The sequence below is a fragment of the Mangifera indica genome, chromosome 3, assembly GCF_011075055.1.
Source record: "Mangifera indica cultivar Alphonso chromosome 3, CATAS_Mindica_2.1, whole genome shotgun sequence".
NCBI classification, from domain to species: Eukaryota; Viridiplantae; Streptophyta; class Magnoliopsida; order Sapindales; family Anacardiaceae; genus Mangifera; species Mangifera indica.
Window position 1 is genome coordinate 18,538,305 of NC_058139.1, and position 17,059 is coordinate 18,555,363.

The following is a 17,059-nucleotide window of genomic DNA, read 5'->3' on the forward strand; positions in this document are numbered from 1 at the left end:
TAACGTCTTTGATTCACTCAGTCTCTCTAAAAACAAATCCCAAAACCTCGTAGGCTTCAGCTCCAGATTAAAAAGTCTTATTTGATTTTCCATCACTTTCTTGTCTATTTTCTCGGGAAACAAACTGTCAAACAAGGCCTCTGTACCCCAAGGTGTTCCGCATTTTTTCATGCCACTTTATTTCCACCCTGAAAATCCAGAACCCTAGGAATGGAAATGGACTCCAATTACAATGCGAAATCGAATTACTCTGTGCTTACAATATGACCTACTACAGAGAACAAGAACTGAAGTGCGATGGGGCTGATTCTAGCGGTAGTCGATTTACGGTGCAGCCAGAGCGTGAACTACAAGCTTTAACTGGGAAGTTGATTTAGCGAAAAAGCTCGAAGACTGTCTCTTGAAAATTTGTTCTGGTCAAATTAATGACTCCGAGCATCCCATTCCCCATGTGAATTTCGCCGAAGGTTTTAGTCTTTTAACTTGCTTATTTTACGTTCGGATATTTGATATCTGATATTTGATTGTAATTATATATTTTTTGGGGGAAATGTAGCTGCATTGCTGATTCAGGGTTCGGTTCAGGTCTATAGCAGGAAGGTAGAAGATTTGTATAACTTGGTTTTGCATGCTTTGGAGTTTCTTTCTCAGAAAATGTTTGTTGGTTTTTTAAAAAAAAAAAAAAACAGTTTCGCCATAAATAGTAGTAATAACCGTTTGGCTGTTCATTATCAATAGAATATTAGTCTTTCTGATGGATTATGGAAATTGTAAAAAAATTGAATTGTTGTAGACTGTCGCTGAACTTCAGTTGCAGTTCTTAATCTTCTATATCTTGTGAAATTTGGATGGCAAGCAATTCAACAGTTGCTCGTATTTCAACTCAAGTTACTCCACCAATAGTGATGACACTGTATTATGGATTTAGATTCTAATTAGACGGATTGTCGTTATTTTATTAAACAGCCAGCAGGATCAATACAATGGAACGTTGGTCTCTCCCAAAGAAAGTGGATCCCATGTAGTTTATGATGAAGAAAATGATCTATTTTGCGGCTTAGATGACATCCCAGGTAACCCTTAACCATGTATTCTATTTCAGCTCAGTTAAGTAGAAGAATTAGCTTAGATTTCCAGATTTTGCAGTGGAAGCAAAAAATCGCTTAGACACTCCAATTGGCAATGACACTTTTTTGAATCACTCTGTGAAGCCCCCTGCAAATTTAGTTGTTCTTGAAGGTGATTGCTTAGACTCTGTTGGTGATGGCACAGAATTAGAGTCCTCTCTGGTATTACAATTGCTTTTTATTGGTTTTATGTTATGCATTGACTAATTTTGTAATCTAAACATTTTTACTTTCTACTATGGTTGCAGTTAGCTACCAATGAACTCTACCAGGATTTTATTCTCTTAGATCCATGTGATGCTGTGGCAGTAAATGACTTTTTGGAGGGAGGACAAGTTTTCAAGGGGCAAAGTGGTGCCTGCAGGGGTAGTACATCTCGCAAGAGCTTTCAATCTCCCATAAGGCATTCTGGTGGAACTGCACATAAGTCATCTCTTGGAAAGAAAAAGGATGTCAATCTCAATCCATCTCCAACTTTTAGCATGGGGCATGATCCTCCTGCGTTTGATGATTTTGGAGAGAGCAACCATGAATTTGGTATGGATGATAGATATTCAGAACCTAGGAACTTGGATAATTCTGAGGAGGAGGATCCCTGGAAGCCTTTGAGTCCCCATGAACCTGGGAACTTGAAAATCAGGCCTTTCAAAAAAGGTTGTAAGTATGTGTTTTTTCTTACTTTAGTGACTTACTTTTGTGCCAGGCCTAATGTTGTGATTCCATTATTTTTTCCTTTCATGCGGTGAAAGCTTTCCGAAGGAATGTAGTAAATTCAACTAAACACTGGGTAACTACTCTGTTTCCACTTGCAAAATTGCATGGTACTATCAGTCCAGAGCTCACACAAATATGGGAGACACGACAAAAAGTGTTTGAAAAGCAGCAGAATTCCCATTCTCCTCCATTATATGAAAAGGTTCTGCTCTCCAGGTGTTGTGTTTACCTGAATTTTGTCTTAATTTTTTATATAAAATTTGATGTTTTATTACAGCTTCGGCAATCACTTGCAAATAGACAACAAACTTTGGATGCTTTTGGTCATCGTGACGATTTGAACGAGGATAAGGGATGTGATAGCGGGGACCAAGATTCTGAACAACCTGATGTTGACATGCCAGAGAGTATGTATATGGATGAAGATGTACTTAACTGTTGTAAGGTTAGCTGACCAACTATATGATTGTAAAGCCATGAAAATTTGCACATTGCTTATTTGTTGACCTTTACACAGCATGATGATGGTGCTACTCACATTGAAACTAATGAAGCATTTGAACATGGACTTCAAGATTCTCATGCAAACCTAGAAGACCTTTGTTGCACTCACCTAGTAAGCAGTAATTTTTCTTCAGTTTGCATTTATTGAATCTGACAGTGACTTGTTAGTTTGTTAATTATATTCAGTTGGGCATCTAACATGTTTTGGAAAACCTACCTCCCTCTCTCACCCTAATGTTACTTGATAAAAAATTCACAAGTAAATAAATGTATACCTTCGCCTGCATTTATCCATGTTCAGTGTCGTGTATTTGAAAAGCAGATGCAGAGTAGTGAGGCTTCAGTAAGATAGTTTACAGGGGAGAGTCTGCTCTCTGCAATTTGGTTTTAGTTGTTCATTTTCCATAGATAATTATATTTGTGGTTACTACCTGAACGTTGCATGGTTAATTGAATAATCTTTCTCTTGAAGGATGCTCTTCTCGCAAGCATAGCTGAAACCGAGAAACAGACTGAATTAGCTGCTCGAGCTTCATCGTGGAAACAGAAAATTGAACACAAGTTGGATGAGCAAGTAATTACTTTTCTTTTCCTCTCATTCTATCTCAGATTCAACAATCTTTGATCATTAGCACCACTAGTTTTTTCATTATGTTATTAGCTCTCTTAAGTTGGACTTTTGTTGGTTGTTGAAGAATCTCTTTTTTGATAGGATTCACACCCTCAATTTGATATTCATAAGTATGGAGAAAGTATTATGGACAAGCTATCTCTGGAAGGAGACCATGGAAATGTCATGTCTTTTACTGATGTGGTAAAGGGCCTAGAGAAGTATGATATTGCTCGAACATTCTCTGCACTTCTTCAGTTGGTAATTCCTTCCTCTTTTTGAATGTTCCAAAATTATTGTTTGTTCTGATTCCAGTTGTATATCTTAAAGTAGTTCGGCTGGTGAAGTCATAAAAAAGTAGCTGGTACCAGTTTTCTGTTTGATAAAGGAATTGCTTTTGCATTTTAAATTTCAGGTGAACAATGGAGATATTGCTTTAGATAGGAGTGGAATTGGTGGTGAGTCCATCTGCTATACAGCAGTGAATCCTTTCCATGTTCAACTTCTCAGCCATGAGAAGAGACAAGAATCACAATTTCAGTTGTCAGAAAAGAGAGGAAAGTCTCCAATAAGAAGAGGATTTACCAAAGGTGATAAGGGCAAGTCTGTGAGAGAGAAGTCTCCGGTTATTAATCCATCTACAGAACATGGATCATCAGAATTGTAATCACAGCCAAATTGTAAATTTTCTGTGAAGATTGGGAAGCTGGGCGGTGTAAAGTGTACTCCTGAAGGAAAGAAGAGAAGAAGGTCTCAACTTGTTGAACCAATTGATTTCCATTCATCAAATTGATGTGGACGGTATTGGCAAGTTCGGCCAGCTTTAAACTGTTGGGGAGTTCAGCAACTCTGCTGAATCCCTCAATTGCAAAATCTAGTTGTGACATGATTGTAGTTTTTGTTAATCAACAAGTTGTAATATACCATATAAATTATTATGAGACATGTAGTTAATAGTGAAGACCTAACAAAACTATAATATTCATTGTATAGTGAACTAGTTCTTGTACTACAGAATACCACTAATCTACATTTATCAATCTTTTAAAGTAGCAAGAGATCAGCATTTCAAACTTATCTTTGTAATATTATCCAAGAGCTCAATTGAGGGGTTTCTTCAGAACTGTCAGTAATTGAACTCCTTTTCAATTAGAGAGTGATGCGTATAATTCATTCTGTGTCTGTCACTTCAAAGGTGCCAGAGATTTCCACAAGGATGCAGCCAGGCAGTGAACTTTGAACACAAATTCCCTGTCAACCAAGAATTATAGGGCACTTAAGAGTGCTTTAGCAGAGTCGTCAAAAACTAAACTGTGTTAGTGAAGCTTTGAGTGGTTAAGCCTAGAGTCCCCCTCTTGGATGCTCAAGGAACGAGGGGCTGCTGTTGTTGCATGTTGTTTAGGAGCTTCAACAGGTAACCCACTATTCTTATTTATTATAAATTATTGGGTGGAATGTTTTGTTTATATGTTTTTTGGATGATCGGAATGGTCCAGAAATTTCATTGGAACACAATATGCAGGTAAGATAGTTTGGCGTGTTGATGCTCTGATATTTACGGTTTTGAGTTTTGACATCAGTGAATGGTCTCTTCTCAATAATATTCATAGTTGAAAAGAATTCACATGGAATGTTTTCATGGAGATATTTAATTATGGGATATTGAATTTTTTACCTTTTTTTAACTGTGTATACATATATGCTACTCATCTCAAAACCTAAATAAAAATATTACAACAGTAATCCATTTTTCCAAAATACCCTTTTTTATGTAACTCATATAAAAAGAAAGAATACCACAATAATAATCTTTCTCTTTTTCCTCAGCCTTCCAGTAAAGGAAGGAATCTCTACAACATGAAAAAAAATTCTTTAACAGAAAAGACATGTAATTGAACAATAAAACCCGTAAGAGCAAACCATTATAAAAGATTCAACTTGGACACAAGGGAGGAAGAGAAGAAAATTGACAAATTTCTTTAGAAAATTAATATTTGTTGCAAAGATTTCACAGCAAAATCATTCATATTAAGGTCAGTCTTGATTCAAGCCCTTATGTTATATGTTTTTTTAATGCATAATTGAAAATCAAATAATGTATGGTAGATTCATGTTTATGACTTCATGTGAAATATAATTTTATTGTGATTTCATGTTGTAAGATTGTTTAATATTGTGATTTCATGTCGTTATATTGTTTAATGTTGTTACAAAAATTCAGGTCTAGATAAAAACTAGACAAAGAACAGGTTGACAGAAAGCTAGGGGTTGGCGTTAACGCCAACCTTTGGCTTCCGGCAACCACCTTGAATTTTTTTGTCTATTTAAACACAACTTCCATTCCTCTCAATTCTTTTATCCATTCTCTTGTGTTCAGAGAGTGGTGATGGAGTTCTAAGGGTGGTGGATTTATACTTTATACCTTGGTTATACTTGTGTTCCAATTTGGCGGCATTTTAGTGTGTGTATTGTTTTCTTTGTCTTGGCAGAGAGTTACATAAAAAATTACAAGTGTGCCATTGCCATTTTCTTCCATTTTTTATTGTCTTGCCTTGATCAATACTTATACATCACTTGATGATATAATAATTTAATGTGTTATAAATATATGTGTATGAAGTTTGGCTGCATTGGTATTGCATTTGGGGCCTAATTTGAAGAAATTGTAAAGTAGTACAAGTTGGAGTGAATAGTATTTTCTAGCTTATCCTTTTTGGATTTCTTGCTCATGCATGGTGTTATACATCAGTTTGGTATCAAAGCATTGGTTGTTTGTGTCAACTAATTGTAATTTTCTTCATTTTGCAGTTACTGTTCTTTATTGAAAGATACTGTTTACAACACATAAACTTTGCCTAAACACAAATGTTTTTATGTTTTTAGGTTTATTTTAAGTTAAGATGGAAAAAACTACATTTAAGATTCGTTATAGAGGGCAATAGATTAAATGTGATGATAATGTGACAAGATATGTTAGTGGGAATGAGAGAGGGATGTGTTTTGACACAAGTGTTGATTTTGAAGGATTCAATGCGAAAATAAGTTATTGTCTAAGACTCAATTGAAGTCAGTCAAATGTGCATATATTTACCCTAGGTGATGTGGCCCCAATAGAGATTATAGACGATGATAATCTAGAATTTTTGATGGTTGAAGCAAGAAGTTTACGAGGATTGACCAAACTTTATGTTACCGAGAGTCCAATTGATAAAAGAGACAATTAACAAGCCAAAGATGTTCATGAGGAAGAAAGGAAGGATCATCCGACAAATTAGTGGGCATATTCGTAAAGTTTCGAGAAGTTTTATGAGAATTATGATGATGATGATAATGATGATGACGTAGATGAAGATTATGAAATAGAGGGTAATGAGGATGATGATGATGATGAATTCTCGAGTTTGATGACATTTATGGTGTTTCGAGCCAAGACATTGGCAGAAATCAAAGTCATGCTTGTAATAAGGGGGTTGAACGTAGCATGAAATGTCATGGCTCTATAAATATTGGAATATATCAAAGTCACATCTATAATCCAAATCCATTTTAATGGGTTCTTGAGTATGTTATTGATGTTAAGAATACAGGTATTAGTAATCGGACGACACAAAGGGGCAATCATTTACAAGTGATGGGTTTTTATAATTCGAAGGTAGAATTGAAAGCATTATTTCAAACATATGCATTAGAGACAAGAATTCAATAGAAGGTCAATCACTCTGATAATATATGATATGAACTTAAGTGCGTACATCTATAATGTAAATGTTGGGCACAAGCAATGAGAGAAAAAGATAGAAACTATTGAGTATTACGACGTATGGATAGGACACACTTGTCCACAAGATCAAATATTGTCGCACCATAGACAAGTTAGTGTAGAGTCATTAGGGAATATACCTAAATCAATATTTGTGATTGATCACATTTATCAACTGAAGGAAATTATTTCAGATATAGCAGACAAGTACAAAATCGATATTTTCTATACGAAAACATGACGTGTCAAAACATATGCACTAAATGCATTACAAGGATTTCTCAAAAAGTCTTTCATGCTATTGTATGAGTATTGTCATAATTTAGAGCTTAAGAATCCAGGAACTGTGACACGTATTGATTTCGATCAGAAAAATAAGTTCAACTTTTTCTTCATGTGTATAGGTTGCTCAGTAAGAGAGTTTCAATAATTCTATGGTCCAGTAATATGATTGATGTTTCACACTTAAAAAAAAAGTATCTTGGGTCTTTTTTCATTGCTATTGCAAATGATAATAATAATCAAATTTATCTACTCGTTTTTGGTATTGGGTATAGGAGGGAATCAATACATGGATGCCCTTTTTGACATACCTATGAATGTACATTGGTGATTTGCTAGATTCGACCATTATTTTTTATTAGCATCATTCAATAATTACGTCGATGGCGAACGTAATACCTCATACTCGTCATAGGTTTTGTATTTACCATATAAAAGGTAACATGTGTACACAGTTCCAAAAAAACAAACATATTAAAGGATTATTTTGGAAAACTACTAAAGCATATTACCTAAAGGACTTTCATGTTGCCATAAATAGAATTGTCTGAGTAAATCTTGCTACAACAGTCTATTTGACCGACATTAGGTATAAAAAATGGGTATGTGCCTACTTTGGAGAATGGGGGTACAATATCATGACGACCAATATTATTGAGTCCTTCAATGCTCGGACACAAACTGTTCACGTTTTGCCTGTCACCACATTAGTTGAGTTTTTTAGAAGTACAATGCAACATTGGTTTTTCAATAGATGAAACATGGCTAGTATGCACGACTAAAATTAGTTTGATGTTTCTTTTTTCATTGAGTTTATTAGTTGTTTTTTATAGGTCAGAGCTTTTATCCATTAACATCATGGGCTGAGGACAAGCTTAATGAACATATGCTCAAATCTATCAATATAGTTGTTAAACAATCAACATGCAACAATACGAAATTTATGATTCAAGATAACAAGTGTTCATTGTGAATATTCTCTACCGAACTTGTGGCTATGAAAAATTTTAACTTTCCCAAATTCCATGTGGACACATCACAGCTATTGCAAGATATATTAACTTCTCAGACTATATAGCACGGATCAGTGCATATTACTCAATGAAATATTTATAAAGGGTGTATAGAGAAGATATTAATCTACTAGGTGATCAATTAACTTGGGAACCATCAAATATGCCTACGATTTATCCTTCAATGATGGAACAATAACGGTTTGATCATCTTTTTAGCCATCCAAAAAGACCTTTACAAAGAGAGAAAGTTTGATAATAAAATTGCAATCGATGTCATCAACCTGACTATGATCGCTTGAATTGTTTGAGTCCAGCTCCGGTGCCAATGGTTGGCTTGTCCCGCACATCAAGTAACGAATGAGGATGAGATCATCGTAGTCACAGTGTAACCCATATGGTCGAATAGATTATCATGGTTAATTTTTTTTTATTGTCTAATATTGTTATTTTACATGTATATAAATTGCATGTTTAATTTATCTATTGGGTTTTGTCCAAATTTTAACGTATTAATTTTTTATTTTCAGGTTTTTTCATGTACACGATGTCCAAATTTTAACCTGCATTTTGACAATCTTATTGAATTTAATAAATACAACCAATTAAGTAAAGTCTAGGAACAAATAAACAAACCCTAAATACTTATTAAGGGCCCTTCCTTGGAATATGGTTGTGGTCACACACCTTTTTAGCCTCCTAGAATATTTAGATGTGAAGTTAAATGGATTATCTCAGGCTAGGTATTCTATAAACATAAGTAAAAAAAAAGGCCACAGTCTCCGCTTGCTATATCTTGTTTTGGCATGTCACGAATACACTTGTATTGTAGTGTTGGCGGAGTTTCTGGTGGTTGGATTCCCTTCGATGTATAAAAATTACTTGCCTTCATTAGGTATGTTAGTATCTTATATGACATCATCAGTTTCTTCATTCTCTTTAAGCTAGTAGTATATTCGGTAAAGTCGTATACATATAACTTCCAGTTATTAATATCCAATACATTGCACACCCAATGTTGGTTGTCGAAGTTGAGGGGAATGAATATCTGCCAACTAATAAAGAGAAATAAGTACAATTACCGATAACTATAAACCCTAAATGACTTACATTTGTAAACCACCTTGTTCACATTATTTCAAGGCCGAAAGTATTCATTGGGTTGTATATGCTAGACATCATTAATTTAATCTAAGAAAAACAAAGGTCACTCTATATTTGTACCTAAATGTTTGAACTCATTGTAGCACTGTAGGAGATGTGCAATGAACTGGGTCGAAATAGTTATTCAATTACTATCTCAAAAAGATTTACAAAGTATTCTCATGAAATCTTTGATGTGTTGTGTACATAAATAAGTTAGACCATAAGTTAAAAGTGATAACCAGTATGAACGAAGACAAAAAAAAATGTTGCATACCGTATTTTCCAACTATTGCTTATGAGTTATAATTTGGGTTCACTGGTGTTTGCTTACATTGGTTGTCATTTTGTTTGGTATCCCGAGGAAGACATGTCGATTGTCATTATTTGAAGCACCATTGTACCATAATAAGAACTCTAATTAGTTCTCACCCAATTATAGTTCATAAGAAGATCCTCAAGTACAGACTGTTTGTTCTTTTACACTTTCATTAGATTTGTGAAAGGACTTAACAATTGTTTTTTTTTTTTTTGCAACACATATCTAAATGTCAATACTTTTTTGGTTGTCGATGGCTTCTCAACAGTTGCTGGTTTGTCTTTCTTTTGTTGTTGCACATTATCGTTCAATGAGTCATCCAACTGGAAAAAAACAATTGTGATTCTCATTATTCTATAACACAACTAACTGAAATAATAAAAAAAAAAAATGGATAATAACCTATACTGATCCTGATACCTGAATATATGAATTTTCAAGTCTTGTAATTTTACACTTTTAATGAGGATTGGAGTTCCTGTATCTCCCTATGAAACATTGATGGGTGTTGCTATCATTACTCCTATATCTCCTCACGAAACATCGATACTTACTGTTGCTAATGCTCCTACATCTTCCCACAGAGCATCGATGTTTGCCCTTGCATCTCTCCACAAATCATCGATGCATGTTTTTCTCACTTGATGTGCATCATCACAGTATGTTGGTTAAGTTATTGATACATCTAAGAGTTAATGACTCATCCATGCTTTGTTAAGAACTATTGAAGACAGTCCTACGATACACCATTGTACGAAAGTCCCGTGAATTGAGTATCTTATAGGGAAGGCCTTCTAATACTCTCGAAGATAGGAGATGCGAGAGTAGACATTCGTGGAGGGGATACACGTATATTATGAGAAGTCTTATGTGACTTTTAGGGGTATGCGATATAGGAGGATGACACCCGTGGATAGGATGCTTGACCAATACGAGAAGTGCCAAGAACAACGAGTCAGGAACCTCATGATAAAGATATCCGTATAGAAGTAGTAGAGACTTGAAGGCTGACCACATAGGCAGGGAAAACCTATACCAAAGGGATGTCATAGGGACATAGGGGACTTGAGACCTAACAATTAAGGACCACGAAGACCTTTTGGAGGTTGCTTGAAAGGTAGCATGACACATTGAAAGGGTAGCATCATTATTGTTTGAATTTGTAAACTCATCATCTGATGATGCCTGTGGTGCTTATTCTCTCATAAACTCTAGAGACCGTATATACCACTCAAAGTTGTGCTTAGTCTTAGTTGGATACAATGCAGTTGTAATCCCCTCCTGTAACACAAAGGAAATTTATAAATATTAATGAAATGATAAAATATAAATCTACCAATGAGCAACTTACCAGAGGAGCGTCCTAAAGTATCGATATGTCATCCCAAGTCAGTAGTACGATTATTTTCCATTTCAGGATATAGGAGACTTGATCATTTACTTACAGACAAACATAAGATGATAGATTTTAAATTGTCTCATAAATCCAATACTATATAATGTACAACATTTATGGTTATTAATTATAATCGTCAGTATGAATGTTAACTTCATCCATTATGTGATATTAACCTGGAAAGTAATTGGGTATTCCAAAATATTGTAGCTAAGCATTGGGAGCCGACTCATATAGGGCAGATAATGTTGTACACAATATTGATATTTGTTATGCATACCCTTCTACATTGATTCAAACTATTCTATTCTATGTCACCCTCCCCCATAGGTACTGACTAAATGCATCTAAATTATTAGGTAAATTCAAAAAACAATCGAGTATTTTTGTTCGGTTATCCTCCCTTAATAGTCTTATAAACGCAAAAAACAAGACTGCGAAGTTTACAGTGTCATCATCATTGTCTCCTTAAATGTGATCACTAACTGTTTGCTCGATATCCTCATGGTATAACAACTTGTTAATACCCAGAAAGTATTCCTCTCTTCATTGAGATGTCTTCATACAATCAACGTAGTTGAACACCTCTGTGTCCTCCCCGAATATCAAACCAGTGATTGGCGTAAACTTAATAGGGTTAAATCAAAACTCAAGACCATTTAATCTGAACCGCATTTCTCTCACTAGCTCCTTAGGTTAATCATACAAAGTAACATCGCATGTATCAAAACGACACTAAACCTTAACTCTACCAAATCTAATAAGTATTCAAAATAAGTTGTTAGAAAAATAGCACTCTGACTAAGCATTAGTTTATTTCTAATTATAGTCATGATGTTCATATTTTTCTGAAGCGACATATGCACTCGGAATCCATATGCATCATGAAATTTGTACGCCCCCTCCTGGTAGTTGATTGCAAATGCTTGAAAAATATATTAATTCGTTTATTATATTAATAAAAAGATTAATCAAAGATAATTATTTTTAATCAAAGATTAATCAAACAAATTAGATTATCATTAAATTCATATGGTTGGCGTCAACTTCATTTTAAAGTTATATTTTGAAATAGATTTTTTTATGACATATAAACTATATATAAAAACTGTTAAATTTGATGTGAAATTCCATTTATCTTTCTAGTGAGTATTCCTAATATTTTCAGTAATTAATTATAGCACTAGTTTAGATTACTATACTTGAGTTTTAAATGTCATTTCAACTATGTTAATTTAAAAAATTTAAAACTCAATCCCCTATACTTAATAATTTTCAATCACCAGTATACATAACATAAATTCTACTCAACTAACAAGCTTGAGTAACATTTTTTTAAAAAATGGATAGGTGAGATGTAAAAAAATTGAATAAAAACAAATTACTTTATTTTCATTTTCTTTTATTAACTTGATTTTATTTTAGTAATATATGCCCAATATTGTTTTTTTTCCATTGCTTTGATTCTTGTTTAATGGATACTGGAATTCATATTGAAAATAATAATAATAAGAAATCTAGAAATTAGAAAATTGTAAGAGTTCCCTTTTTCGAATTGATTGGAATCAACAAAAAGAAAATAGATAAAGCAAAGAAATCGAAGCAGTGGTTTGTGGCAGAAAAGGTTGGCGACAACGCCTAACCCAACAACAAATTTCGATTTTAATTAGCTTGAATTCAAATTAAACAATATATTTATCCAAATCAAATTGAGATTTACATTAAATTACCTAATTTGTAATTTACATTGAATTATTTAATTGAATTCGGATTTAAATAAATTTGGTATGATATAATTATACTTCCGTTTTTTAAAAGAAATCTCACCTGTCGTTTTGCCATTACATTGCCACAATCCATTATCGATGAAGCTGTTCACTAATTTTTTTCGTGCATAGGAAAGCAATCCGATGATCTATATTATATATGTTTAATACTCTTATGTTATATATTGTATGATCTTCATAGGAAAGCAAACAAATACTTTTGTGAAAAATATTTGCAAAAGGATGCACATATGTACTTTCACGTGAATGAAAAAATGGAAGCAAAGAAGCAATATTCCTTGTATGCAATACTCTCTGCAAGATATGCAAATATTTTTTGCTTCTTATCTTTGCATATATTTTATATTAGTGTATTTATTTCTCCCTCATCTAAAGTTAGATTTGAATCGAGTTTATTCGAGTTCGGCTTAAACTCGAGCTCTACTATACGTAAACCTTGAGCTCGAGTTTGGCTCTGCTCAAATCTAACCCTACCCTTGTCTTCACTCTCTCTTCCTCTATATTCATTGTCTATGTGTTAAAGTTCAGTACTGGGCACTCTGCATTGAAGTAAGTTGGTGGCTAAATAAAGGCCAATATGACATAACTAAGGCCACTTCCATTTCTCAAATCTATGAACTGCATCATTCAAAATTGAATGTACCAGATCATCTTGTTCTTAAGCTTAACATGTTCATCATCACTAGGCCTGAATACTTTCATTACATGAGAATTTTATATGTTTTCTGTAAAAAATTGCAGTGTATGAGGTGTTTGAACACATGGCGTATTATGGGATATTATATAAAATAGTAAAAATATTTAAAATGTAAAATGTACGATATAAATATATATATATGGACCAAATTAAGGCAAAGAATTCAATATCCTTTAATTTTTGTGTGAAAGAGTCCAATCTATTGAGCAAATCAACAACACTTTCTACACTCAGTATAAAGACAAAATACATGAAAGGCAGATGGGTTTGTTCTGACTCAAACAAAAACTTTCATTATGAAACTCATCTCCTAAAAATTTTCATATCAAGAAGCATATAGAAATTCGCTTAACAGCTAAGGCAGAGACTCCCAAAGTAAGTACAAATGAAAGCAAGAATTCAATCCTCCCTTAAATTCTTGCTTTCACATTTCAAAATTAAAATACATCAGTAAACGTATCAATTTAAATGATATAAAAAAAATCAATGAGATTTATATAATATATATAAAAGAGTCAACATTTTAGTGCCAAACTATGACCTGCCACGTCAATGGCCAACAACCTCCGGACAAGTACACTCCTAGGATTCCAACAACCCTAGAATGTTTTCATTTCAACTAAATAAATATCCACCACGTGCCTTTCCACCGTAGACACTAAGTCGCTGTCGAGTCAACGGAGTCTGTCGAGGCGCCTACTCTCTACCTCGCTCGATATCGAACTCAGTTACAGTCCCACCACAGCTTGGGGAATTCCCCGAAGGAGATAAATTCCTACTTCTTTCTCTGCTTAGAATCCTCTTAAACGACAACATACGACTCACTGGAGATCGAAACGACGACTGAATCTGACTCTGACTCTGACTAGACAGTGAGTCACACCCAGTTGATTCGGTCTCAAAACCTTCGTTATAATTCCTCGTCGGAACCTCTATAGACACATTTACAACTTCCCTCGGCTTCCCCTTATCTTCAAACGATGACGTTCCCATCAGCTCATACTCGTGCTGACATGCCTCACATAACCCGGAACTTGAACCCGGCTCAGTCACTGAAACAACCGCATGAATTGGGTTTTCGGGCTCAGTCGTACATGGCTCCACAGGGGACCGACACAGAGGACAAGTGGAGTGAGAGTGGAACCACATGTCAATACACTCAGTATGAAAACTATGATTACACCTGGGTAATACCCGACCCGATTCATTCTCTTCAAATTCACACAAACAAACGGCGCAATCCAAAGACTCGGAATGGGTATTGGAGGTGTAGACGAAAACAGGGAGCGATTCCAAGACAGCAGCATCGAGACCGCGCGCGGCGTTGACGATGGGATTGGAGTTGGCGGGGTCAACATAGAAAACAAGATTAGTGCGCCGCCGGTAGCGGTTTCGGCGGATTTGGCGGCGACGCGCATTGTGTAGGTAGCAGCGAGAGTAGAGGTGTAGACAGACCATTAAAATAACAACGAAGAATAAAATAACGATGCCGCTGAGCATGATTTCGCCACTGAGGGCGTAGGATTTATCGGACTCGGGTAAATTGGGGTGATCACTGAAGTCGTTGTTCATTTTGGCTTTGGTAGTTGGCTCCTATGAGGAGAAACTTGAAAGAAGTAAAGAGAGTGAGGTTTAAGAAAATTAATGGAATGGGGGGTGGCGGAGGATTCTGGGAGAAATAAAGAAGGGGTTTTAAAAGAAAGGGAAGGACGAGGAAAGTTCTTGAGGGTTTCTTTACAATTAAGCGACTTTGGTTCCCACCTGCTCCGCAGTTTCTATTCCATCATAACGGACGCCAGACTTGACGCGGGATTTTTCCATTTCTTTATTTACCCTTCCTCTATTTGTTAATTCGCAATTAATGATAATTAATTTATAGGATAATAAATTAAAAGCCAAAGGACTATGGCCCACCCAAGTTTTAGAGCATTATCAAAATCATATAAATGACAAATGAAAAATCTAAACATCTATCTATAGGTTAATTATAATTAAAATTTTTAATTAAAGATAAAGGTAAAATCGTTATTTTATCTCTAAACACTAAAAAATTTATATCATTTCACTATATTCTTAAAGTTTGAAAAGTTTAGATTTCATCCATAAGGTTTGTTTCCTTTCTCTGGTCACCACCATTTTCAATTGACAATTAATACTTTCCACCCATCTTCCAAATCTACCCATGAAAGACAACAAAGGATAGTCATCCACCACAATGTCACGTTTGGACGACGTAACAAAAGACAATAAAGTGTCATCCTTCGTTAGAGAAAACTATCGCTTCTTCTCGATAACTAGTCAGATTTTTTAAGTTATTGAGGATGAAACTTGGAAAGTAGGAAAAATGAATTTTTCAAAATTTAATTATAAGAGAAAATAGTTAGTTTTCTAAATTAAGGGGGAAATGATAAAATTTTTAGGGGGCGTTTGGTTTAGGTAATGTTTTATTACCAAAATAAAAAGATTACCTTGAAGATAGATTACTTAAAAGATTACTGGGTATAAATGATTACTATGTTTGATAAAATTTGATAGGTATAAATAATTATTGTGTTTTGTTAAAGGTAATAAAAGATTACTAGTAAATTATTTTACTTAAATACCCTTGAATATAATTATTTTTAAATATTTTTTATATTATTTGTCATATTAATTAAAAATAAATTTATTTTTATATCAAAAAATTAATAAATAATAATATAATTATAATAAACTCAAGATTATCTCAGTAATCTTTAAATACCTAAGGTGAAGGTGGTAATCAGACTGCCACCTATATTACCTGTCACGTCAGCATTGGTAATAGAAGATTACTGTAATCTTTTATTACTGACAAACCAAACAAAAGAATAAAAGATAGATTACCAAGGTAATCTTAAAATCTCTCAACTAAACGCCCCCTTAAGGTTTTATGGTTTAAAGGTAAGATGGTGATTTTATCCTTACCTCAAAATAAAAATTTTAATAACAATTAACTCATGAATAGATGTTTGTATTTTTCATCTATCGTAGGTATATTTTTTATATTGGACTAAAACTTGGGTGGAAACTTGTCCTTTTCCTTAAATTAAATTATCTTAACTAGAGACTTATTAGAATTTACCTAACAAATATTTATTTTATTTCGTTTGATGTATTATATAACAATGAAAAAAAAAAGTCTTGTACCATTAAGTTGACGTGAAAAATAATTTAAAAAGTACTATAATTATTATATTTATTTTAGGTATGAACAAATTATAAATTAATATTAGTTTTGGTACCATTTTACTTTTAATATATATGGTTTTATATGTTAATGATATTTAAGTAAAATAATACCGTTGTATTCTTTTATTTCTATTAATCAAACATAATAAACATTTATATATTTCAATGTACTTAAATATAGTATTATTTATTTATATTAATATAATGTATCTTTGTAAATTGTAGTAATTTTCTAGTTTTGGTAATAAAATATTACCAAATTCAAACACGTACTAAAAATTATAAGGATATAGCTATTAGAATAGGGATTAATAATTTTATCCATATGTATAAAGGAGATATATAACAAATACAATCATATTCAACTCATGAACTACATGTAGGTTGCGAAATTCTAGTGAAAAAAACTCATTTTTCAAATTAAAACTTATTATAAATGAGTTTAAAAATTATTATATAGAGTTAAATGATATATTTTAGAGTTTGAAATTGATTTT

General features: G+C 33.6%; 1 protein-coding gene and 1 pseudogene across 1 annotated transcript; one reads left to right on the forward strand and one right to left on the reverse strand.

Annotated features, from left to right (window-relative positions):
• LOC123210785 lies at positions 1 to 4,013 on the forward strand (annotated as a pseudogene).
• A 9,719-nt stretch (positions 4,014 to 13,732) lies between these two features.
• LOC123210598 (RING-H2 finger protein ATL2-like) lies at positions 13,733 to 15,050 on the reverse strand. Its single transcript, XM_044629056.1, has one exon. The coding sequence runs from the start codon at positions 14,922 to 14,924 to the stop codon at positions 14,049 to 14,051; it is 876 nt and encodes a 291-aa protein (XP_044484991.1). The 5' UTR covers positions 14,925 to 15,050; the 3' UTR covers positions 13,733 to 14,048.
• Between the last annotated feature and the right edge of the window lie 2,009 nt (positions 15,051 to 17,059).